Source organism: Bubalus bubalis, chromosome 16 (genome assembly GCF_019923935.1).
Source record: "Bubalus bubalis isolate 160015118507 breed Murrah chromosome 16, NDDB_SH_1, whole genome shotgun sequence".
Taxonomy (NCBI): domain Eukaryota; kingdom Metazoa; phylum Chordata; class Mammalia; order Artiodactyla; family Bovidae; genus Bubalus; species Bubalus bubalis.
Window position 1 is genome coordinate 26,646,099 of NC_059172.1, and position 25,261 is coordinate 26,671,359.

Consider the following 25,261-nt stretch of genomic DNA (forward strand, 5'->3'; position numbering starts at 1 on the left):
CTCCTTCTGCAGGAGAAAAGCTCGTCAGCCTTCCCCCTGCAGCCTGAGAGTAACGTGCTCCATGGAATGACCTCCCTATAGCACCAAAACCACTCACAGGACAGTAGGCAGTTCCCAGCCACCACTTGCTCCAGTACTGTTTTGAGAAATGCCCCAGGCTCCCGCTATTTATTTTTTCCACTGTTTCTTTTAATGTCAAACAATCAATCATTTTAACTTAGATGTAACTGACATATAACATTGTATAAGTTTAAGCTGTACAATGAGTTTATTGGATACATTTCTATACTGCAACATGACTACAGTTTTACCATTGTAGCATTAGGTGTTGAGAGCATTTAAGGTCTAGTCTCTTAGCAACTCTAACATACATAATACAATATTGCTGACTGTAATTACTATGCTGTGCATTAGATCTCCAGTGTTTATCTTCTAACTACAAATTTGCACCCTTTGACCAACATCTCCCCAAGTCCCAACCCACCAGCCCCTGGTAACCACCATTCTACTCTCTGTTTCTATGTGCTTGGATTCCCACTTTTTATTCACTCCATCTCGGCTACACCTGTTTCTGTTCTGTCACCTTTGGCTCTGAGCAGGCCAGTGCCAGTTTTTATTCTTCCAAGCAAAAGAGCACCTTTGAACTTGACTGGATATGACTTGTATATGTGAAGCCCTGCATTCAAGTGAGAACAAAATACCCAAACAAGCATTTTAATTAATATAGGATCAACCAGTTTGGGCACTAGTGCACCATGGTCATAAGAGAGGATTCTTCATATTTTCACATTTCTTATAATAAAGCCAAAGTCACGGGTGAAAATGCAAATTAGGCAGAGGTAACCACAGGAAAGAGAGATGACTGTAAAGCCCTATTCATCTGTGATGCAAAAATCCATTATTAAGAGCAAATCTCCTTGGACAGCCTGTGGATACTGCATAATTCACTGAGCCCAATGGTACTTCGGAGGTGATGGTTAAATATTGAAAATCTGATTGGAAGACAGAGGTGGCTTCCTGCTCTTTTCTGTAATTGCCTTGTCTGATTTTTCTCATGAACAATGCATCACTGGAATTTTTGACTATGATGGAGTGTACCCCCTCCCCACCCTTGGAGAGTTCTTTGCCCTGAAGGCTAGGGCTCCAACCCCATGGGACTCATCTGATGGAGAACTTCATCTGTCTCCACTGCACCTGTCACCCCCTCTTCCCTTGTCAAGCCCCAGGGTGTCGTGTGGAACTTACAAGCCTCCCCCTTGCCTGTCCACACCCCCACCCCTGCCGGCACCCTCCTGCCTCATGCACATTACAGCAGCCTAATGAGTTGAAGAGACAGAGCCGGCCCTGGCTTCTTATTAAAATCACATTCCATTTTCTTCAAATAAACCCAACTCAGAACAAAAGCGGGGCCTTCTGGGCACAGCCTTTGTTGTGGCTGTTTAATCATAACATTTTGGTGGGACCCAGAAAATTATGATGATTGCTTTCAAGCAATTTGTGATATACATGCTTAGCAGATGATGTAACTGCACGCTACTTTTTGCTCTGACACTCTACAAATGCAAACAGATGTATTTCCCATGACCTTAACCCTGACAAATAGAATTGTTTTATGTATTTCCCAGTTAGCATTTTTTGAGAGCTTCACAAAGCAGTCTCATAAGGTCTCTCAATACCCTGCTTTTTACACTTCTAGCTATTTTAGGTATCTCAGGAATGTGATAACACTAATGAGGTATTAGGGTAAGAAAAAGAGTGAAAAGCGTATCGGCTCCAACTTTTACAAAAGCTTATTTTAAACATGTAGGTTTCCCTTCAGTTTAGCTCTCAATTAACTGACCAAAATGATAGGAAAGAGCTTTCTGAAGCGTGATATTTTAACAAAAATAATCTTCAAGCGAAGACTGCCTAGAATAAGGTGTTGTATGAATATAGATGTGAAAACCTAGCAAGAAAATTTCATAATACAATATGAGGTCATTCTACAATGAACAAATGGAATTTATCCTCAGAGACTTGGTATATAAAAACCATCCCACCTCAACTGCCATAATTGTCTCAAGTAACCATTTCCTCTTTTGTGCTTTATTCTCCTAAGCTCTAAGCAGACAAAAAGAATGTTGAGTAGCTAGGACAGGCCTTTATTTCTGCCTATAGGTGCTTTCCCAGTAGATATTTTCTAGTGTTAGATAGCAGATAAGAGCAGTGGTTTTCCAGGCTTGAGACTAGAATATTTTCAAAAATTTGTTACAATTGATTTTTTTTTTAATTACAGCTTCTTATTTTGGAACAGGTTTACAATTACAAGAGATTCTAGAAACACTGCATAGAACTCTCATATACCCTTACCCTATTTTCCCTAAGGATAGTATCTTACATAACCACAGTGCGTCACCAAAACCAAGAAATTGACCTGGGTACAACACTATGCTCAGGAAAAGAACTTTTTAGATTTCACCAGTTTTCGCATGGACTTGTGTGTATGTGTGGAGGGGTGGGAGGTGGATACAAGCGTGTGATTCTATCAGTGATGTAACCATCACCACATTAAGGATACAGAACAGTTCTGTCAATACAAAGAAACTCCCTTGGTTTATGCCTTAGGTTAGTCATATCCTGTCCCCAAAGCTAGCACCTGGCCATCACTACCTGCTTCACCATTATGATTTCATTGCTTCAGGAATATTATATAAATGGAAATACAACATATATTGCCCTTTGAGATCGGCTTCTTTCACTCAGCGTAGTTTCTTTAAAATTCACCTAGATTGTTAAATGTATCAGTAATTAATTCCACTTTATTGCTGAGTATTATTCCATAGTATAAGCTGTACCACAAGTTGTTTATCCATTCACTTGCTGTAGGACATTTGGAGTTGTTTTCAGTTTCTGACCATTACAAAGTTGTAGTGAATGTTCATGTACAGGTTTTTGTGTGAATCTAACTTTTCTTTTGCTGAGTCGTATGGTTTGTGTATGTTTAACTTGGTAGAAAGCTGTCAAACTTTTCCTGAAATGACTATACCGTTTTATACTTCTCATCAGCACATGGCACTATTGGTATGATTTATTTTTGTTATTCTTATATGTGTGTAATAGTGCATAAAGCTTTAATTTGCATTTTCAAAGAGGCTTATGATGTTGAACACTTTTTCAGTATGTCCTCTTCAGATAAGCGTCCATGCAAGTCTTTTACCAATATTCTAATTGGATTGTTTGTTTTCTTACCATTAAGAGAAGTATTTTTGTATTCTGAATACAAATTCATTAACAGAGATGTGATGGGAAAATATTTTCTCTCAGTCCGTGGCTTGCTTTTCCATCCTTTTTAGCAGGCATTTTACAGAAAACAAAAAATTTTATTTCTGATGAAATGAAACAACAATTTTGTTTCCTCACTAGTGCAAGACAGGGATGGAGGTCAGGGTTCCACAGACAGGTTCCACTAGAGAGGGTCACCTCTTCGTTACTGAAGAACAGTGTTTGTTATGGACTGAATTGTGCTCACCTGCAACCAATATGTTGAACTCCTAACCCTCAGTATAATTGTATTTGGAAAGAGGGCCTTGACAGGGTAACTAAGGTTAAGTGGTGTTGTAAAGGTGGAGCCCTAATCCAATGGGACTGTGTGTGTCAGTCAGTCGTGGCCGACAGTGACTCCATAAACTGTATCCCATCAGGCTCCTCTGTCCATGGAATTCTCCAGGCAAGAATACTGGAGTGGGTTGCTATTCCCTTTTCCAGGAGATATTCTCAACCCAGGGATCAAACCTGGGTCTCCTGCATAGCAGGCAGACTCTTTACTGACTGAGCCACTAGGGAATCCGATAAGGCTAGTGTCTTTTTAAAAAGAGGAAGAGACTCCCTTTCTCTCTGCACATGCGCGGAAAAAAAGTCACATGGAGACACATTGAGGAAGGCAGCTTTCTGCAAGGCAGGAATAGAGACTTCCCAGAAACCAACCCTGCTGGCATGAATTTGCACTTCTAGCCTCCAAAAGTATGAGAAAATGAATTTCTGTTGCTTAAATCACCCAGTCTGCAGTATTCTGTTATGGCAGCTCAAGCAGACTAATAGAGGATGAAAGTCTGAATTCTACCCACAGGTTTGCAGGGGAAGACCACTACCTCCTTACTGCAAGGTGTCTGGACAACAGGGTCCTGCCCATGGACTCTCCCCTGCAGTGGCCATCAGGGTGGAGGAGGGGCATGGTTTGCTCAAGGTATCCACATTGAGAGCAGACAAATATAAGTGAAGGTTTCTGACCCTCAGGCCTTAGTTTTCACAAAGAACTCTTCACAACTCTTTGGCTGGAAAGTCCCAGCTGCATTTGGGGCATTTTTTTTTTTTTTTTTTGTCTGCACCTGTTTCCAGGTTGAAGGCTTTTCTAGTTCCAAGGACAGGACAAACAGGAGGCAAGAAAAAGCCACAGGGGATTCACTTCCAGGAAATTCCCCAAGTCCTGAAGTCCCTAGGCAATCTACCACCTCTTGCTCCATTTTTCAGGCTTATATATATATATTTTTTTCTATTTTTCTAAGTCTTTATTCAGTTGGTTACAATATTGTTTCTGGGATTTTTTTTTTTTAGGTTTTGGTTTTTTGGCCACAAAGCAAGTGGGATCTTAGCTCCCAGACCAGAGATCAAACCCATACTTCCTGCATTGGAAGCACAAAGTCTTAACCAATGGACTGTCAGGGAAGTCCCAGGCTTATGTGCTTTGTCAGGGTTTGTTTTTTGTGATTAGTGGGAGGAGTAAAATGGAATGTGTTTCCCCTATCATATCCAGAATTGAAGACTACAACTGATTTTTTAAAAAATAGAGTTAAAAATAAGATTTCAAGAGAGTAATCACAAAATTCTTAGGGTTTCTAGAAGTGTCTTTGACGGGAGGACATCTCCATGATTTATTGACTCAGTCTGATGTAGAAGAGGAAACACTGGACTTGGTAGGCTTAGTTCTCCTCTCAGTTTTTATGTGACCTTGGGCGAGTTGCCTCACTTTTCTCTGTTTCAGCTTCTTCCTCTGTCAAAGACATAATTGGACTCTATCTGGATTGGTAAATAGGTTCCATCTCTCAAGCCAACAAAATGAAGTAGGAAGACATTTTGAGAAGTCCTCTAAGACCATGATTAGTGAGAAGAAACACTATATTTAATTAGTAATGTCAGCCTTAAGCACAAGGTAAGATCACAATACCATATTTGCTTTGTTTTTTAATCCCTGGACAAGAATATGCCTAAGAATTTTCCCAGGTCCAAAATTCTATGATTTTAATACAAAAAGAAAATTAACTTGAATATGTAGATATTTTAAGTGAAGGTTAAAAAGATGAAAATTTATTTTGTATAAGGAAAGACAAAACATATTAGGAACACAGGATGAAGTAGTTGAGAAAAAAAATTTATCTTGGCTTCCTGACAGCTATGGAAAAAAGGGAAACACACCGGTTATCTAGCTCTACTCTTTCATTTTGCTTTTCTAGTTACTCTGGTTACCTTTCCTACTTTCTGATGAACTACTAAAATTTTGTTTTCTCTTTTTCGTCAATGAATTTGAAAGCTGTAGAGAGGATTCCATCCCTTTAATGGTGGTTCTTAAATTTTAAAAATAGTTTATAAGTGTTTCAAGAAGAGTATAAGATCGTTCAGCATCAGTATCTTTATCCTCATTTCAAACAGGACAAAAATATTATTATAAAACACTAAGTATCCAGTGAAGATTCCTTTTTCTATTACTGTTGTTTACAGATTTAGTTTCACTTTTTTGGATTCTGCTTCATTGAGTCTTTGCAGTTTCTCTGCTTGCGTCACAGTCTTCCTCTCTGAGTTCAATTTTCTTCTTGCTAAATCATATCTTTCCTAGTTCTTTCAGGATGTCTTGTGGGTGAAAAATTTCCTTTATCTTGGTATGTAGAAAAAAATTTTTATTCCTTTTTAGTGAGTGTATATTAGCAGTGATCACAAGTTAGACAATCAAACTCATGAAACACACATAACACAGTAAGATTGAATGTATTGTTACATTTATTTGGATTTATAGAACAATTCAGGAGAAATAGTATTCTTCTCATTGGGGAGGCCCTGAGCTATATATGTGCATAGCTTCTTATTTCTCCTCTTACTTGAACAGGATGTGTGCAGCAAATAGGGGTACCTTCAATATGCGTGTGGTTTAACTTGGCTCAGAGAGGCCGGTGCCTTGGTTTCCCATCAGTCTTTTATTTTGTTCCTGTCACACAGACCCAAGGCTTGTACACTCACTTACAGGAGCCTCAGTCCAGATGGACTCCCATCAATCAAAAATTTCACAGTAAATAATGCAGATAATTGTCTCTTAATATGTAACATTCCACATTTATCTTAACTCACATGTGTCCAAGGGAATGATGCTGTGAGAAGACATTACTGAGAAGGAAATTTTTTTCTTTCCAGGAAAGTCTTTTTTTAAGCAATTATTTTTATTAGAACTGATTTACAATGTGTATTAATTTCTACTGTATAGCAAAATGATTCAGTTATACATAAATATATGTTTTTTTTCATACTTCCATTATGGTTCATCAGAGGATATGGGATCTAGTTCCCTGTGCTCTACAGTAGGACCTTATTGTTTATCCAGTCTCTATATAATAGTTTGCATCTATTTGCATCTCAAAAATTGCCTTGGCCGTATGTATTATCTCAGTATTTGCATCTCAAACTCCCAGTTTGTCCCTACTCCATCCCCCACCTTGGCAACCGCAAGTCTGTTCTCTATGTCTGTGTGTCTATTTCTGCCTCATAGATGGGCTCATTTTTTATATTTTAGATTCTACATATAAGTGATATCACATGGTATTTGTCTTTCTCTTTATGAATTACTTCATTTAGTATGATAATTTCTAGGTCCATTCATGTTGCTACAAATGGTATTTTTTATTCTTTTTGTGGCTGAGTGGTACCCTCTCTGTACCATATTGTCATCATCTATTGCTCTGTCAATGGGCAGTTAGGTAGTTTCTATATCTTGGCTATTTGTAGACAGTGCTGCTATAAGAATACCAGCTTTCTATAAACATAGAAAATTATAGTTTCCTCCAAATATATGCCTAGTGATTGCTACATCATATAGCAACTCTATTTTTAGTTTTTTTGAGGAACCTCCAGAATGTTTTCCATAGTGGCTGTACCAATTTACGTTCTCACCAACTGTGTAGGAGGGTTCTCTTTTCTCTGTATCTTCTCCAGCATTTGTTATCTGTATACTTTTTAATGAAGGCCATTCTGACTGGTGTGAGGTGATACCTCATGGTAGTTTTGATTTACATTTCTCTAATAATTAGTTATGATGAGCATCTTTTCATGTACCCATTGACCATCTGTGTGTCTTCTTTGGAGAAATGTCTATTTAGATCTTCTGCTTATTGTTCAGTTGGATTGCTTGCTTTTTTGTCATTGGGTTGTATGAGCTCTTTATATATTTTTGAAATTAGGCCCTTGTCAGTTGCATCATTTGCAAATATTTTCTCCTAGTCTGTAAGTTGTCTTTTGGTTTTGTTTATGGTTTCCTTTGGTGTATAAAAGCTTATAAGTTTGAAGAGGTCCCAATTGTTTATTTTGGCTTTTATTTCTATTGCCTTGGGAGATTGACATAAAACATTGGTACTGTTTATGTTAGAGAATGTTTTACCTATGTTCTCTTCTAGGAGTTTTATGGCCTCGTGTCTTATATTTAAGTCTTTGAGCTAATTTGAGTTTATTTTTGTTTAAAGTGTGAGGGAGTGTTCTAATTTCATTGACTTACATGCAGCTGTCCAGCTTTCCTAACACCATTTGTTGAAGAGACTGTCTTTTCTGTATTGTGTATTCTTGCCTCCTTTGTCAAAGATTAATTGGCCTAGGTGTGTGCAGGAAAGTTTTATTGTGTTTAGGTCTCAGAACTGATGTTGATATTTTACTCTCAGGTTTTTTAGCCAGGCATGAGATTCTAGATTGAGAGTGATTTTTTTTTTTTTCTCAGCAATTTGTAAATATAGCTCCACTGTTACCTGATATCTGTAGTTGCCAGTGGGAAGTCAGCTGCCTGTCTAATGGTCATTCCTGTAAGCATCTGATTTTTCACTAATAAATTTTATTATTTTCTATGTATTTTTTATTTTGTTATGATACATCTAAGCACACATTTATTTTAACGTCCTTCTTAGAACATGGATTACATTTTTAATCTCAGGATTTTCAGCATTGAAAAAAATGCTTACCAGAATCTCTTCATCTATTCCTTCTCCACTCTTTCCTCTATTCTAATTTTTTTGGAGCTTCTTCTAAACCTCCTCAGTCTACCCTCCATTTATTCAAACTGCTTTTTTCCACAAATTTCTCAGTTCTACTTTTTTGCTTTACTACTTAATTGTTTTGATTGTGCCTTCTCTAAAGATTATGCAATTTTATTTCCAAAATTTCTAATAGGCTGTATTTAGATATGACTGTTTTTGTTTATATCTTACCATAAAAACTTTTTCAGTTGTTCTATTATTTTCACTTCATCTGGAAAAGAATGAATGACTTATTCATTATAAATTATCAATATTTTGATGGCTGTCTTTTCTTAGCATTTTTTTGTTCATGAATAATGAAATTTAGATTTTCAGGCTTATCTTGAGTAGGAGGAAGTTTTGTCAGTTATTTAGGATTTTCTTCCTCCTTCTATCCTTTCTTTCCTTTCCCCTCCCCCCACTGGTGGTTTTTCAGTTGCCCCCACCCAACCCTGGTAAGCTTCCAAGCTAGAGCTAGATCTTTATCTAGATCAAGATACATCAGGTATTTTGCCCCATAGGGACATGCTAATGGGATAGGGTTAAGATAATGTGGCAGGAATTGTGACATTAGAGCACTGGTCACTGAGGCAAAAGTCTTTTTGGCTAACATCCTGGCTTCAAAACTGTGTCTGCATCTTACTTTTCTGGATACTCAGGTGGTGGTAGGCAAGAGGGGTGATTTTTGTAAGCTTCCTTTCATGGAATGGTACCCTATACCCAAGCTTTAAAGAATGATCCCAGGTCTGATCCCCACTTGCTTGACATCGTAATAGCTTATGACTCCATGGGAGTTACTCTAGTTGCCTCTGCCTTTTTACAGAGCTAGAGTTCAGCAGAACCTCAGGAGTGGCCCCACTTGTGGGTTTGTATTTCTGTTCTCTTCCTGATCCGAAGAAACATTACTTTGATTCCTTAGAGTGTTATTGTCATTTAAGGTTTCTCTTTTACTATTATTTTTTTTTATAACTGTTACTCCCAGAAGAAGGGAGTGGATCAAAGATCAAAACTTTATTTTGAACAGAACCAATATAGCTCTCATTACATAAAATAAAAAAATTCCACTTCTTTAGAAACATTTTTTTCTTAATGATACATTTAGTAAAATAATCAAAAAATACTTTAGAGGTGGGTCTTCAAAAGTAGATGTCTCTTTCCATCCCTGCCTAAAACCAGATAGCATATTATTTCAATGTTATCCAGTGATGACATTTCTAATGGAATTAGAGCTGTAGTCCAAACAAACTTTTAACTTGGTTTCAAGCTAAAATGTAGGGACTAACCAGCTCCAAATATCCCTCAAATATCACTCTTCTCAGCTAAGCTTTTTGACAGGGCTGGGTATCAGTCAGGCCAAGATTGAGCTCTTTAGAGGAAGTGAAGACACTGTGTTGATTGAAAAGAGATCCATATGCTTTAGGCATATGTTTTAGGCTGTCAGGTGGCAAGACTGACATTCCGTTATGAAAATTCAGGAGACTGACTTGTATTCTCACCCCAGCAGAAGGCCTTCCCACCTCCCAAAGTGAGCCATAGCAGTGCTTGTGAAAAAACTATAACTTTTTATTTTAAAAGGCTTCCAATTTTCTCAGAGTCTTAATAGAAACCTCATCTGAGGGTCTTCCATAGCAGAGGGCCCCAACCCCCAGGCCATAGATCTGTATGCCAGTCTACAGCCTGTAAGGAACTGGGCCACACAGCAGGAGGTGAGTGGCAGGCAAATGAGTGAAGCTTCATCTGTCACTCCCCATCTCTGACTTTACTGCCTGAACTGTCTCCCCCACCCACCCTGGATCTGTGGGAAAATCGTCTTCCATGAAACCAGTCGCTGGTGCCAAAAAGATCAGGGACCACTGTTCCATAGCACTGGAAGAATTTTCTAAAACCCAGAAGGAAAATATTGATAAGAGAAAACCTTAATTCAGAAGGAGTATCAGAAGGAAGAGACACATGCAGCCCTGACTGTCCTCTTTATTTAGAAGTGAATGTATATTCAACAAGGAATCTCCATACGCCCACCTCACATCAGTTCCTAACAGAGGATAGGAAGATGATGGTCAGTTGGTTCTTTCCTTGAAGGATTAAGTCATAACAAGACTAAAGCAAAGGGAGAAGCCAGGAAATGACTAGTCATTGTGAAAACTAAAAGACTGAACTAAGGAAGTAAGAATGTAGAAGAGATAAGGAATTTTAAAAATGTTTTTAAGAGACAGAATCCTGATAGACTGTAGCATAAAAATATAGGAAGATTTTATGACTTCAGGATGACTCTCACACTTTTGCTTATTTGAAGAGGTGATTGATGGGGCCATTCATCAGTACAAAGAATATGGGAGGAAGAAAAGGTAAAGGATCAATAAAGCAAATGGTTCAGTTTTTAAAAAGATTGGACTTTAAGTGTTTGGGGAATATCCACCTGGAGAAATTCAGGGGGCAGTGAATACAAAGTGGATTACAGGATGGAAACTGTAAATTTTGGAGTCATCAGCACACAAGTGTATAGGATGAACAGAGAAAGAACTCTAGAGGGGAGAGTAAGAGAGAGTTATCACCTCTCATTCCATGAAAATATCCTCAAACAGTTTAGGTAAGTGAATATAAAGCACAGAATTGGCATTTTTAAGATCAGGAAGTCACAGGACCACTATCTACCTTTCTTTATGTTTGTTATATCTTGGAATTGGCTCAGCACATGTTAAGTACTGACAAAATAACCATGTGAACTGACAGGAAGGATTTGGAACTAGATTCGTTCCCTGAAATATGGACTGATGCTGAAGCTGAAGCTCCATTACTTTGACCATCTGATGCAAAGAGCTGATTCTTTGGAAAAGACCCTGATGCTGGGAAAGATTGATGACAAAAGGAGAAGGGAACAACAGAGAATGGGATGGTTAGATAGCATCACCAACTCAATGGACATGAATTTGAGCAAACTCTGGGAGATAGTGAAGGATAGGAGAGTATGGCGTGTTGCAGTCCATGGGGTCACAAAGAGTTAGACACGACTTAGTGACTTAACAACAACAGAGGACTTATCTTATGTAAGAGTCCTTTCTTTTTTAGTTCATATTGAGTGGGGCTGACTCCAAATTCAAATTTCAATGTTGGCCTTTGACCCCCCACATGGTCAATTAGAAAATGCTATTCCCTATACACAGTTACACAACTGAGAAACTGAACATCATCCCCTATACATAGTACTTCTCCACTGATGGTCACAAGATCATAGACAGGCCAATGGGAACCTTCCAAGGGACTTTTGCTGAAGTGAAAATGAAGTCTTTATGGAGAAAATATAAGTTAACATGGAGAAGTTTAAATTTGTGATCTACCTAAATATACAATAATAGAAGAGTTGTTAAATAAATACTGACAACATTTAAAACAATAATATCTCTGATTCAGTGTTCAGTCAATAATGTTAGTCATATTTTTGTATGGAAATATTGTGTTACACAAATGTATATGTGTATATGTTATTCAAATTATGTTTATGTAGATATGATACATAAATGGATAGATAGTAAGGTAGATCGGTAACAAAACTATTAACATGATAGTGTTAATATTATTGCTGATTCATACAAAAAGTACAAATAACAAGGTTGCCATCGATAAGACTGAAAAGCACAGCTTTTAGAAAAATCATCTATTTTCAGAATGAGATTGTTAAGTGGCATCCATGAGACAAGAACATAGCTTAGCAAGGAGGAATATAATTTTCCACTGAAGGGAATGATACTTCTACTGGGCTGAAGTAAGTCTCCAGGCAGAAAATATGGCAGACCTAATGACTGGAGAAAGAGCTGGCAAACTTCTTCCTATAAAGACTCAGATAGCAAATATGTTTGGCTTTGCAGGCCGTACTGCCTCTGTCACAGCCTTTCCATTTTGCCACTCTAGGGCAAAAGCAGTTATAAACAATATGTAAATAAAGGAATGGAGCTGTACTCCAGGAAAATTTTATTTACAAAAAACAGACAGACAATGGATTTGGCCCCTGAGTCATAGTTTGCTGACGCCTGGACTACAGCAATAAAAAGCTTCCTCTCTTTCTGCAGAGCCAGTTGGACTGGAATCCTTTGTGTGGATTCACAAGGATTTGTGAAGTCAGAGAAGTTCCATTGCTGAGAGCAAGTTGCCCTGGGAGGAGGCTGGAACAGGGTAGGAGGCCCACGTCTTTGCTTTCAATGGGCATCTGTGCTGGTACGAGTTACTTCGGTTGCAACTGTAGATGCAGAGGGCAGATGATGGTAGCTGGAGGGGAGGTCCACCCCAAGACCACCCTCTAATCTCAGGAGGTAATGCTGCTCTTCCAGAACAAGCAGGGGGCAAATTATTTGAGCCTTTGCACCCAAGAGTAGTGATGCTGACGTGACCAGTGGGGACGAGCAAAGACAGCAGAGGAGACATGAATGATGGGAAGACATCAAGGCGGTGGTAGGGTCGTGGAAGGTGGGAATGAACAGAGGTGGGTTAGAGGTGAAGTGAACCACAAGGGGAGCAGAAAAACCAGTGTGGAGACAAGATGAGAAACCCGAGAGACCTATCCTGTTCTGATGGAAACGCTCAGGATGTATTTTGAGTAGGGCAATTTTCAAGCCACAATTTGTAGAGCAAAAGCAGTTACAACTGTATTTGTTGTCACAGGCTGATGAGGCCAAAGACATAGGATGCATACACACCCTAGCTCAAAGCTCCTAACAATTCAGGAAATGAATTTTAGTTTTATTCATTACAGTATCTTTATTTGTTTGAAAAAATAGTACATAAAAGTGCAGAATGTTATTTATTCAGACTGATTGGTGTCCAAAAGAGTTATGTACTTACAATAATCCCATGTCCTCCCCCGAGCCTGCCACCAGTGACTCAAAGGTTGGTACCATTTTCTGTAACAAAAGACCCAAGAAGAGAGCTTGCTGATGCTATTTAGGAGGGGATCTGCTGATGGAGATAGGCAGGTCTAGCTGAAGAAGTGGAAACTAGCCCTCAGGGACCATCCCAATCTGTCCACTGCTACATATTTTAGCCTTAACTCACACCAATGGTCATGTTGCTTCTCTTACTCTAGCCTTATTGGCTTGCTTTTGGATCTTGGAAAGCATCAGCTTCCTCCTTCCTCAGGCTTTGCAAGGGCTGTTTCTTCTGCTTAGAACACTCTTCCTTAACTCACATTCACACTCCTAGACAGTCTCCAGACCAGGAAGTGCTGTTTTAGGTCCCTAATGACATTAAGACATAGAGAGATAGCCCTGAGCTGTAAGATGGACCTGTTTCTAGTCTTGGACCAAATTCTATCAAGCTGTGTACTTTGGGTGACTTTACCTTCTCCGAAAATTAATTTACTTATTAGGAAAACAGAGCTAAACATGTCAACTGCACCTCACCCACAGAGATGTCAGAGAATTGCATGATATGGCGGTGAGAACATGCATCAGATAGTACAAGGCACTATCTTTGGAAACCTCCATGAGAGCCTTTCTATTACTCAGCCCAAAGCTCCCTCTCAGCCTTTCCTCACATTCTCTTTCCTCTTTACGGCAGGGGCCAGAGACTCAACCTGCTTTCCTCTCCTGTGATAACTGTCACCACCCACTCCATCCTTTGAATCATGTTGCTTCAAGTATAGTCGCTCTCCCTATCCACAGTCATATTTGGTGACCTCAAACACACAAGTTGTTGGACTGCTAATTAGCTCCAGGAAACAAACAGAGTCAACTTGGCATTGTGAGTCACAGAGCTCCGGAGACTTTTTATGGTTCTTCATCCATGTTTCATTTCATAGTAACTGAAACACCCTTGAACCTCTGTCTTCTAGCTTCCTTCTCAAGATGAGGCTCAACAAAACTTCCTTATCCTTTGACTCTGATAAGAGCAAAACACTAAGATCTTTTCTTCCAGGATGCTCTTCTTCCTTGACTGAGAATGTCATCCAAGAAGAAAGATAATCTCCTTGTCCTAGGTATAATTTGCAACTGGAAGCCTCCAGCTCAGGTAATTCCATGAAATTTTGACCCACGTGGGAATGGTCTGAAAGAAGAGAGAAAACACACAGCTTGTGTGCTCCCACTACCCATACCAATACCCACACTCACACTGCTAAATGAACACAGTGCTTTTTCTAGCTGATCCCAGTCAGGTCCCAGAGTTCTACCCAGGCTAATCTTTTAGACAGACATCATCAAGCAAGAGCTCAGTTGGTAAAGAATCTGCCTGCAGTGCAGGAGACCTGGGTTCGATCCCTGGGTTGAGAAGATCCCCTGAAGATGGAAATGGCAACCCACTCCAGTATCCTTGCCTGGAAAATCTCATGGACAGAGGAGCCTGGTGGGCTGCGGTCCATGGGGTCATAAAGAGTCAGGCACAACTGAGCGACTAACACTTACTTACTTACTTACATCAAGCAAGAGCTGGCAAATGAGATAAAGCTGATTAGTTGTAAACACCTCTGAGGCAAAACCTTTCTTCCCAAGTTCATTCTTAAAGGCTTCGAGCAACCTTGTCCATAAAACCTTCTGTTATGCCAGAATTGGAAAGTGCCTCAACTCTGTAATTTGTACTTACTTATTCTAGCCCCCTGGAGTCCAGTTCAGGTTGGTAGATTGCTCTAAGAAAAAATTATTAAATGGAACAATTCTCTTTGAGTTGACAACTTATAGGCTGGGATGACCCTTATAAGGTGACTTGGTCTTTCCAGGTGGCTCAGTGGTGAAGAGCCAATGCAGGAGACAGAAGAGACATGGATTCAATCTCTGGGTCAGGAAGATCCCTTGGAGTAGGAAATAGTAACCCACTCCAGTATTCTTGCCTGAAAAATCCCATGGACAGAGGAACCTGGCAAGCTACCAGCCATGGGATCACAAAGAGTCAGACAGAACTGAGCACAGCACACACACACCAAAGCAGTTTTGTGCTTTTTTTTCCTTATGATTGCTGTTTAGGTGCCAGGAACAGAGGATTTTGCAGCCATCCTTGAGGACCTGCACAAATCTGCTTTCATTTCCTTCCTTGTTGGCTGAATCAGATTCTGCTTTGGTATTCATAGGGTTTCATTTGCTCTGATTAGGCAGCATCTCCATTCTGATTGGTAGGTGCTAGGCTATATCACTTTCATGCATTGGAGAAGGAAATGGCAACCCACTCCAGTGTTCTTGCCTGGAGAATCCCAGGAATGGGGGCGCCTGGTGGGCTGCTGTCTATGGGGTCGCATAGAGTTGGACACAACTGAAGTGACTTAGCAGCAGCAGCAGCAGGCTATATCTGATGCTGAGTATTTTGAATAGCACTCTTGTTTTTCACACTCCATAGAAAAGGATAAGGGAAGGGACTCCTCCTTACCCCCAAAGAACAAACTACAGTTTGTATAAGTGACATCATTCCCCTTGTCAGTGACTGGTTTAGGTTTTAGCAGGTAGCCCCATTTTGACCAATGAAAGAATAAGTCTAATGGGGACACTTCTGGGAAAATGTCTTCATTCTTAAAAAAAGATGTCTTATAGGATTCACAATAAAGTCTGTGGATTGAATACATGTATTCACCACTGGTTCCTTCCAAAGCCCCACTAAAAAGACAATAATGAGGTGCTTCCCTGGCTGTGCAGTGATTAAGACTCTGTGCCTCAAAGTCAGGGGGTTCCAGTTGAATCCTTTGTGGAGAACTAAGATCCCACATGCCATGTGGCTTGGTCAAAAGTGTCAGTAAAGGACTGAGAGACGGTGGCTCGGATGGGACAGTCGCCAGGGATGGCGGAACGTAAGGATGGAGCGGGTGTCCGGACTGCTGTCTTGGACGCTGAGCAGATTCCTGTGGCTCTCGGGCCTCTCTGAGCGGGGAGCTGCCCGGCAGCCCCGGATCATGGAAGAGAAAGCGCTAGAAGTTTATGATTTGATTCGAACCATCCGGGACCCAGAGAAGCCCAATACTTTAGAAGAACTGGAAGTGGTAACGGAAAGTTGTGTGGAGGTTCAGGAGATAAATGAAGACGACTATTTGGTTATTATAAGGTTCACGCCAACAGTACCTCATTGCTCTTTGGCGACTCTTATTGGGCTGTGCTTAAGAGTAAAACTTCAGCGGTGTTTACCGTTTAAACATAAGTTGGAAATCTACATTTCTGAAGGAACCCACTCAACAGAGGAAGATATCAACAAGCAGATAAACGACAAAGAGCGAGTGGCGGCTGCCATGGAGAACCCCAACTTACGGGAGATCGTGGAACAGTGTGTCCTGGAACCTGACTGATAGCTGTTTTAGAGCCACTGATGTATAATCATTTGATATATTTGTTTAAAGTCTTTGTAAAATGTAAAAGATTCATGTTTAATACATAGGTGATTTGTACCTCAAAACATTTTTTTAAACAATGATTTCCAAGCAAGATTTAATTATCAGGTAGTACCTAGTTTGTTCAATGTCTAACATTCTCAGGATTTGTAACCCTTAAATGATCAGACAAAAATATTTTCTAGTTATTGTGTGTAAGATGAGTTGCTATTTTTCTGATGCCCATTCTGATGCTTTTCATGTCAAAATATTTACTGTGCCCAAATGTATTCAATTTAAACCATTACTCTGTAAAATAAATAAAACAAAGATGATTCTTGTAAAAAAAAAAAAAAAAAAAAGTGTCAGTAAAGAAATTTTCTTTAAAGGATAAATCTGTAAGAACAAGGAAAGTAGGGTAGAAGATCAACAAAATTTTAAATGCTAAACATTTAAAAGTAGGAACCCACTGCAGATCTAAGAATCGCAAGAATCCTAAGCCATCAGTGGAGAAAGTTGAGAGAAAAAAAAAAATCAGTTTCACAAGAATTCTCAAAAACATCAGAAAAAGGAAGAAATTCTGGTCACAGAGGTAAAGACCAGGCTGAAAACAAAGGAAGTTTGAAAAATCTGTTAAAGGGGGAAAAAAGACATCTAGAATCCCCTCTGTACATCTAATTACCTCTTCCAATACTAACAGGTTACTTTCCAGGAGGGGACAGAGAACCTCTCATTTAGAGAACACCAAGAAAAGTTGAAGATGGGGGTGAAGTGGGGCATACCAAGGAAATCAAGTGAAATTCTACATACTCATTATTGCGATCCTCAGACCTCTTCCACAAGTAGCGTTCCCAAAATGCTGGTAGCCCCAGAATTATAACCTCCAAGCAGGATTCTTCTCTGGGTAATCAATCTTGCCAACAAAAGGAAAAAAAAAAAAACAACAACAACAACAAAACACTAAAGATCATATTATCAAGGATTCCTCCAGTAGATCTTCCCTGCCAGATCACACAGCATTGAAGCTCTCAGTTAATAAGATCCAGTTATGTGTAAAGAATTTTGACTAGCTTTTTAGCAGCCCACTCTTAACTAAGCTTAGACTGTAAAGGATCATAAGAGGAAGTCTCTAACATGAAGAACAGAGTCCAAGGCAAATATGGAAAAACAGTTTGGAAGAGACAGCTATGATACAGGGAGAAAAAAACTTCAAGGAACTGTAATTGATGTCCTCAGAGAGGTAAGAGTGTATTTTGCATCTAGGTACAAAGAACAAAATGCTATTTTTTACAAAAGAGATGAGGGAGAGATTCAAAGAATAAAATATACCTCTTGAAAAATGAGTGTTTTCAATAAAAGGATTAGATTTTAAAACTGAGGAAATCTTCCTAAAAATAGATCAAGAAGTGAAACAAAGGTAGACAGAGGAAGAGCAATAGTAGAGCAAAAAATGTACAGTGCCCAAATAATAGAATTCTAGAAAAAGAAAGCCTAGTGGGATATAAAATGAAAGAATAACTTTTTAAAAATCCCATTATCAGAGGTTATAAGTTTCCAGGGTCCTGTGCTGTGCTGTGCTTAGTCACTCAGTCATGTCCAACTCTTTGTGACCCCGTGGACTATCACCTGCCAGGCTCCTCTGCCCATGGGGATTCTCCAGGCAAGAATACTAGAGTGGGTTGCCATGCTCTCCTGCAGGGGATCTTCCCAATCCAGGGATCAAAGCCAGGTCTCCCACATTGCAGGCAGATTTTTTACCATCTGAGCCACCAGGGAAGCCCAAGAATACTGGAGGGGGTAGCCTATCCCTTCTCCAGAGGATCTTCCTGACCCAGGAATTGAACCAGTATCTCCTGCATTGCAGATAGATTCTTTACCAGTTGAGCTACCAGGGAGGCTCAGTGTCCTGCTGCTGCTGCTGCTAAGTCGCTTCAGTCGTGTCCGACTCTGTGTGACCCCAGAGATGGCAGCCCACCAGGATCCCCCGTCCCTGGGATTCTCCAGGCAAGAACACTGGAGTGGCTTGCCATTTCCTTCTCCAATGCACAAAAGTGAAAAGTGAAAGTGAAGTTGTTCAGTTGTGTCCGACTCCTAGCGACCCCATGGACTGCAGCCTACCAGGCTCCTCCATCCATGGGATTTTCCAAAGTGCCAAATAATAAAAATAGGTCTATACTAAGACATTGACTCATCAACATGAAATTTCAAAGCACTGGGGATAAAGAGAGTCTATTTATAGAGGTGGAGGAAATCATATTACATATTAAGGAACAAGAAACAAAATGACATTGGATTTCCCTACAGTAACATAAGAAGCTGGGAGGTTGTGGAGTCTTCAAACCTCTCAGTGAAAATTACTAACTATATACCCAGCCAAACTATTAAATATTAGAACACAACAAGATATTTGCAACTATTCAAGGTCTCAAAAAATGTATTTCTCGTGTACCCTGTCTCTGAAAGGTACTAGAGGATTTACTCTACCAAGGGAATAAACCAAGAGAATTGAAGACAAGAAATCTGGGAAGCAGGGTATTCAACACAAAAAATAGACCCAGGAGACTCCAGGATGATGGTGGAGACAGACTTCAGGATACGAATTGGGTGGGGGAGCCTAGAGAGAAATTAGCCTATATTGGTGCCATTTAGGAGGTTCTGTTGGTGATGGACAGGGAGGCCTGGCGTGCTGCGATTCATGGGGTTGCAAAGAGTTGGACATGACTGAGCGACTGATCTGATCTGATCTGATCTGGAGGATATATCTCTGAGAAAATAAGGTTGATAAATGGTGCTGTTAAAGGAATCTGGCATCAGTGATGGAACTAGCCTTTGCCAAAATCCAAGATGTTGAGTATAGAAAATAGCTATACTATATATTCTGTCTTTATAGAATGAAACTCTGTCTATGATGACATCACAGAACCATCCCTAAAAACATCCTGGTCTCCAGACATTGTATTATGTGAGATAATAAATAGTCCCTAGCTTAAATCAACTTCAGTTGGCTTTTCTATTCTTTGTGGCCAAAATCATCCAACTGATACAGCGACTCAAGTTCCTTCAGGAGAAAGGGGGGGGAAAAAGAAAAAATAAATAAAGGAGAAAGGGGGTAGGGTGCTTGACAATAGTCTGGAAAAAGCATCATGAATTAGGAAGCTCTCTCAGTCATGTGAACACTCTTACTAATTTTCTCTCTTCAATCTCCTTTCTTTAGCCATCATTTCCTCTGCTTACTCATTGCCTGCTTTTTTTTTTTTTTTTTTTTTAAGTAAATGGCTGGTCACAACTCTCATCTTTTTAATGGCTTCTTTTCAACTTCTGCTGCCATTGTTAAAATGCATGTTTTCTATTGTTTTCTTTTTTGCCTTTTGTAGTTGTTTTATTGTTTTCTTCTTAAAATTTTATTGGAGTATAGTTGCTTTACAATGTTGTGTTAGTTTCTGCTGGGCAGCAAAGTAAATCAGTTACACATATACATATATTCACTCTTTTTTAGATTTCCTTCCCATTTAGGTCGCCATAGAACAATGAGTAGAGTTCCCTGTGCTAAACAGTAGGTTCTCATTATTTATCTATTTTATACGTAGCAGTGTATGTATGTCAATCCCGATCTCCCAATTCACCCCCCTCCTCTTTCCCTCCTTGGTAACTGTGGGTTTGTTCTCTACACCTGTGTACTTATTTCTGCTTTGCCAATAAGTTCACACTGTACCAATTTTCTGGATTCCACCTATAAGCGATACTATCTGATATTTGTTTTTCTCTTTCTGACTTACTTCACTCCGTATGACTGTCTCTCAGTCCATCCACATCTCTGCAAATGGAACTATTTCATTCCTTTTTATGGGTATTATTCCATAATATATATATGCCACATCTCCTTCATCCATGTGTCGATGGACATTTCGGTGCTTCCGTGTCCTGGCTATTGTAAAGAGTGCTGCAATGAACATTGAGGTACATGCATCTTTTCAAATTATGGTTTCTCTGGATATATGCCTAGGAGTGGGATTGCTGTGTCATATGATAGCTCTATTTTTAGCTTTTTAAGGAACCTCCATATGCTGTTTTTTCTCCATAGTGGCTGCACCAAATTCCATTCCCCAGCGGCAGTGTAGGAGGGTTCCCTTCTCTCCACATCCTCTCCTGAGTTTTTTGTTTATAGACTTTTTGAGGATGACCCTTCTGACTGGTATAAGGTGATAACTCACTGTAGTTTAGATTTGCATTTCTCTAATAATTAGCAATGTTGAGCATCTTTTCATGTGCTTTTTGGCCATCAGTGTATCTTCTTTGGAGAAATGTCTATTTAGAACTTATGCCCATTTTTTGATTGGGTCATTTGTTTTTTGGATATTGAGTTGGTTGAGCTGTTTTAATATTTTGGAGATTAATCCCTTAATTGCTTCATTTGCAAACATTCTAGCAATTTCTTGAGAAAGTAAATAGGATAGGTTCAGCTCGTATTTCAATGCCAGCCCACATGATGTCTCAGACTTTTCTGATTGGTTCCTGTTGGTTACTATTCCCACCTCTGATCCCATCAGCTGGTGTTCCTGGGGGAAAAGAAAATAGTACCAGAGTCATGGTGACATAAAACTTGCCTCCTCCACCCACCCACCACCTCAACAGAGATTATTGAGAGAAGGATGGAGACATTTCTTCTTAGAACAGGGCTGCAGAATAGGCTGACTTAATTAATCTCAGATAACTGATTGCCTTTTTGAGACAGAAAAAAAAAAAGAGAGAGAGAGAATACATAAATTCCTTCTATGCTACCTCACAGGAAAGGCATTTTAAAGCCCAAACCACAACTTCCTGCTACAATCATGTTCTTGTGGCTTCATTGGAAATGAAATACAGCAGCTTCCCACCACTTCTATAATATCCATTCTGGAAATATTATACCCCTCAGGTAGTTTCATCTTCAGGCAAAAGAAATCCCATTTCCTTACACTGTCATTTTGAGGACTGAGGGGAAAAACTCATTTATCACATTTATAAAACTTATTTCCCCAAAATGAATGTATAGATCAGTTTTTATTCAAAAATCATGAAGGCATTATGTAAATGTCAAAGGCCATATTTTAAGTAATGTCATTTTTATTCATAGACTATGTACTGATACAATTTAAATATGTAAAATCTTTTGTACTTGTATTGGTCATAAATACACAGACCATTTCCTGTGGTAGCCAGAAATTTATGATTGGTGATAGAATAATATATAGATTTACATACAGACATATAGTACATTATAGAGAGATATACCTAGATAAAATTCATGTGGCCTTAAGTACATATAAACTTGATGATAGCTTGGTATACGTGTATCTACTTCTAGATAATGTGAACATGCCTTGTGCATATATAAGAGATATGAATGTGTATGTGTATATGTACATATGTTGACAGAAAGTGATAAAGCAACATTTTTAAGGGCAAGTATTAATATGTTCTAAAAACATGTTATCATTATAATACATTATTTTGATATGCCTTTAGCTCTGTGTTAGCCCCACAAAAATATAGAATCAGCCTAACAATGGGACCATGGCAGATTCATTAAGGCTTATTCAAGTGTTGGGACTCTCTCACTTGTAGCTTGTATTATGTCCAGTCTGTGGTTAGTAAAAGCTCCTGTGTACCGAGGCTGTACCAAATGTTAGGGATGCTGCCAAGGGCTTTTTATTTCATTTAATTTAGCAAAGGACAGAGGAAGCTGGCCTATATCCAAATGTGGTAAAATCTTCCCTTACATTCTCATAGTTGGTCCTCTCTCCCATCTGAGCTCCCATCACCCCAGACTGACCTGGTCACCGCACCCCTGAGCTTGGCAACTGTGCTGTTCTGCTCCCCTCAATCCCTCTCCCCTGCCATTTCCCCCCTCCTTTTTCCCCACAGTGACTATTCTATGAGATCTCACATCAGCCCTTGAGTTTGGGGGGACAGACACTGTCTTCTTCCCTACAGTTCTTCCTGTTTTCTGTATGGGGGAAAGAAATCACTTGAAGAACACGGGCTTAGCAAAATCTGAATTCCACCATTCCTACTCTGGGTGTTCTTGGCTAACCTGGTGCGAGCTTCATCATCTGGGAAGTTACACGAGTAGGCAGATGATTTCCGAGATTCATCTTCAACAGTCAAATTCTGCCCTCTCCAAAGCTCACCCAGTCTCCACTCATGGGGTGGTAGTGACTGTGAGGAGGTGAGATTGGGGAAGTTATCAGCAACTCCTCAAGGTATCAGCAGAGGCCCACCCCTTTGAGATACACCATTCCTTTGAGAGAGGGGTCGTGGGGGCTTTCTGGTTCCATCAGTTTGGGAATATGCTGATCTCAACATACATAACCAAGGACTTCCCTGGTGCTCCAGTGGCTAAGACTCTCTGCTTCCAATGCAGAGGGCCTGAGATTTGATCCTTAGTGAGGGAACTAGATCCCACATGCCACAAGGAAGGCCTGGCTCAGCTAAATAAAATATTTAAAAAAATTTTTTTAAAAACATACACAACTAAGAAGCATATATCAATACAAAGGAGTGAGACTATGTTCTCATTTTAGCCTACAAAGTTACTAAGGTCAAGCACTCCTTATTTCTTCTTCTCACACAGGACAGGGATATGTCCTCAGACAATGCAGCCTTAAACGCATCCTTGGCTTCTTAGCTGATCTGAACGCCAGTTGGTTTGGGAGAAGGGAGTGTGCTCATTTTTATTAATATGATTGTTTACATCAATTGCCCAGTCAATTAACATTACTGTGCTTTCTCAATCTAATGTTGAAAGACATTTTATAGGAAGATATTAATGCTCTACCACCACATCCCACAGGGCACTTTACTTTCGTGTTTTAGAGTTTATTTTATTATTTATTTGGCTGCACTGGGTCCTTGTTGCCATGTCCAGGATATCTGTTGTGACCCGTGGGCTCTTAATTGTAGCATGTGAGCTCTAGTTCCCTGGCCAGGGATCAAACCTGCACCCCCTACATTGGGAGTGCAGAGTCTTAACCACTGGACCACCAGGGAAATCCCCACTTTTGTGTTTTAAAGCAGAATACTATTAAAGAAATAAAACAAAGTAGACATGTATAAATTTGCCAGCCCTCCTTATCTTTTCTACCCATTTCTTCACTACAAAGATAGATGTGACTTCCAAGAGTGGGGAGTTGACAGGAGGAAGAAACCTTGTGAACAGAGCAGCTGTTCCTTATTATAAATCATTAAGGAAGAAAGCAGCCTATTAATTCAGAACAACTGCAGAAACCAATCATGGAGCATAAAATCCCATCTTTCTCTGTCTTTGCCAAATTAAGTCATTGTTCTAGACTCTCCATCCTAAACCAGGGTGATGTTATGGACCCTCCTATGGTTACCTTCAGAGAAAATTCTAAGTAGTTCAGTTCAGTGCAGTCACTCAGTCATGTCCGACTCTTTGCGACCCCATGGACTGCAGCACACCAGGCCTCCCTGTCCATCACCAACTCCCGGAGTTTACTCAAACCCATGTCTATTGAGTCAGTGGTGCCATCCAACCACCTCATCCTCTGTCGTCCCCTTCTCCTCCCACCTTCAATTTTCCCAGCATCAGGGTCTTTTCAAAGGAATCAGTTCTTCACATCAGGTGGCCAAAATATTGGAGTTTCAGCTTCAACATCAGTCCTTCCAATGAATATTCAGGACTGATTTCCTTTAGAATGGACTGGTTGGATCTCCCTAAGCTGTTACTGTAAGATAATTTTACCTGTGGAATCCATCCACATAGGTAGCATATACAAAATGAGAAATGTGGGTTACTTTAAACACAAAGTCAGTGACTCCACAGAGCAATGTTTTCATATAAATGACTGTGTTTGACTTAACAACATTTTTCTCATCATAAAGATAATATTAAGTTTTTTCTCATTATAAAAAACAATCTATGCTTGATGTAGAAAATGTTAGGCCTAGAAGCCTATAAAAATCATCTTATTTTCCATCCTATCATCTTATAAATGTTACTATTTTAGAATATATTCCTCCACTTTTTTTCTAATGTCCTTTTTTACAAAGTACTCCTCACTGTACATGTAACATCTTTCTTTCTCTTAATGGAATTGTATACATGTTGTATGTATTAAGGATTTCTCATAACCTTATTTTAATGGCTGCAAAGTAGCCCATTAAATGGTTGTATCATAACTTTAAAAAAAAACCTATTGTTACACATTTAGGTAGTTTCCAATTTTTACAATTAACATTAAAAACATGGCTTCACGTTTTTAACATGTTTTTACAATTAACATTAAAAACATGGCTTCAGTGACTCATGGTTGATAAATTTTTGCATGCATCCAGGATCATTTCCTCCTGCCCTGTTCTTCAAAATTGATATGCTAGGTCAAAGTTTGCAAAATTTTAATACTCTAAAAGTTATTCAGGGAAGATACCTTATACCAAGAATTTTGTTGTAAGAAACATAAATGTTGTGCCAATTCTATTTTTTAGAATCTTAGATTCTTTGAGTAAATTAAAGGAAATTACTTCTGGAGAGTCTAATTTAAATGTTGTGGAGTGGAGCCCAGGCCAGGCACATTTTTTTTTTTTAAGTTGTAGAACTGAGTTTACAGTCCAGTTAGGGCTGAGGACCAATGGGCCTTCTTAATGAGCTCTTGATCTACCCAGGAATTTTACTTTCAGGGGAGAAGTAACTGCTGACACA

The 25,261-nt window shown here is 39.4% G+C and overlaps 1 protein-coding gene and 1 non-coding gene across 2 annotated transcripts; one reads left to right on the forward strand and one right to left on the reverse strand.

Moving 5' to 3' along the window:
* Positions 1 to 16,012: 16,012 nt before the first annotated feature.
* Positions 16,013 to 16,833, forward strand: LOC123465004 (cytosolic iron-sulfur assembly component 2A). Its single transcript, XM_045162923.1, has one exon. The coding sequence runs from the start codon at positions 16,057 to 16,059 to the stop codon at positions 16,537 to 16,539; it is 483 nt and encodes a 160-aa protein (XP_045018858.1). The 5' UTR covers positions 16,013 to 16,056; the 3' UTR covers positions 16,540 to 16,833.
* Positions 16,834 to 23,516: 6,683 nt separating this feature from the next.
* TRNAG-CCC lies at positions 23,517 to 23,589 on the reverse strand. Its single transcript has one exon. It is a non-coding gene; the product is annotated as a tRNA-Gly (tRNA).
* Between the last annotated feature and the right edge of the window lie 1,672 nt (positions 23,590 to 25,261).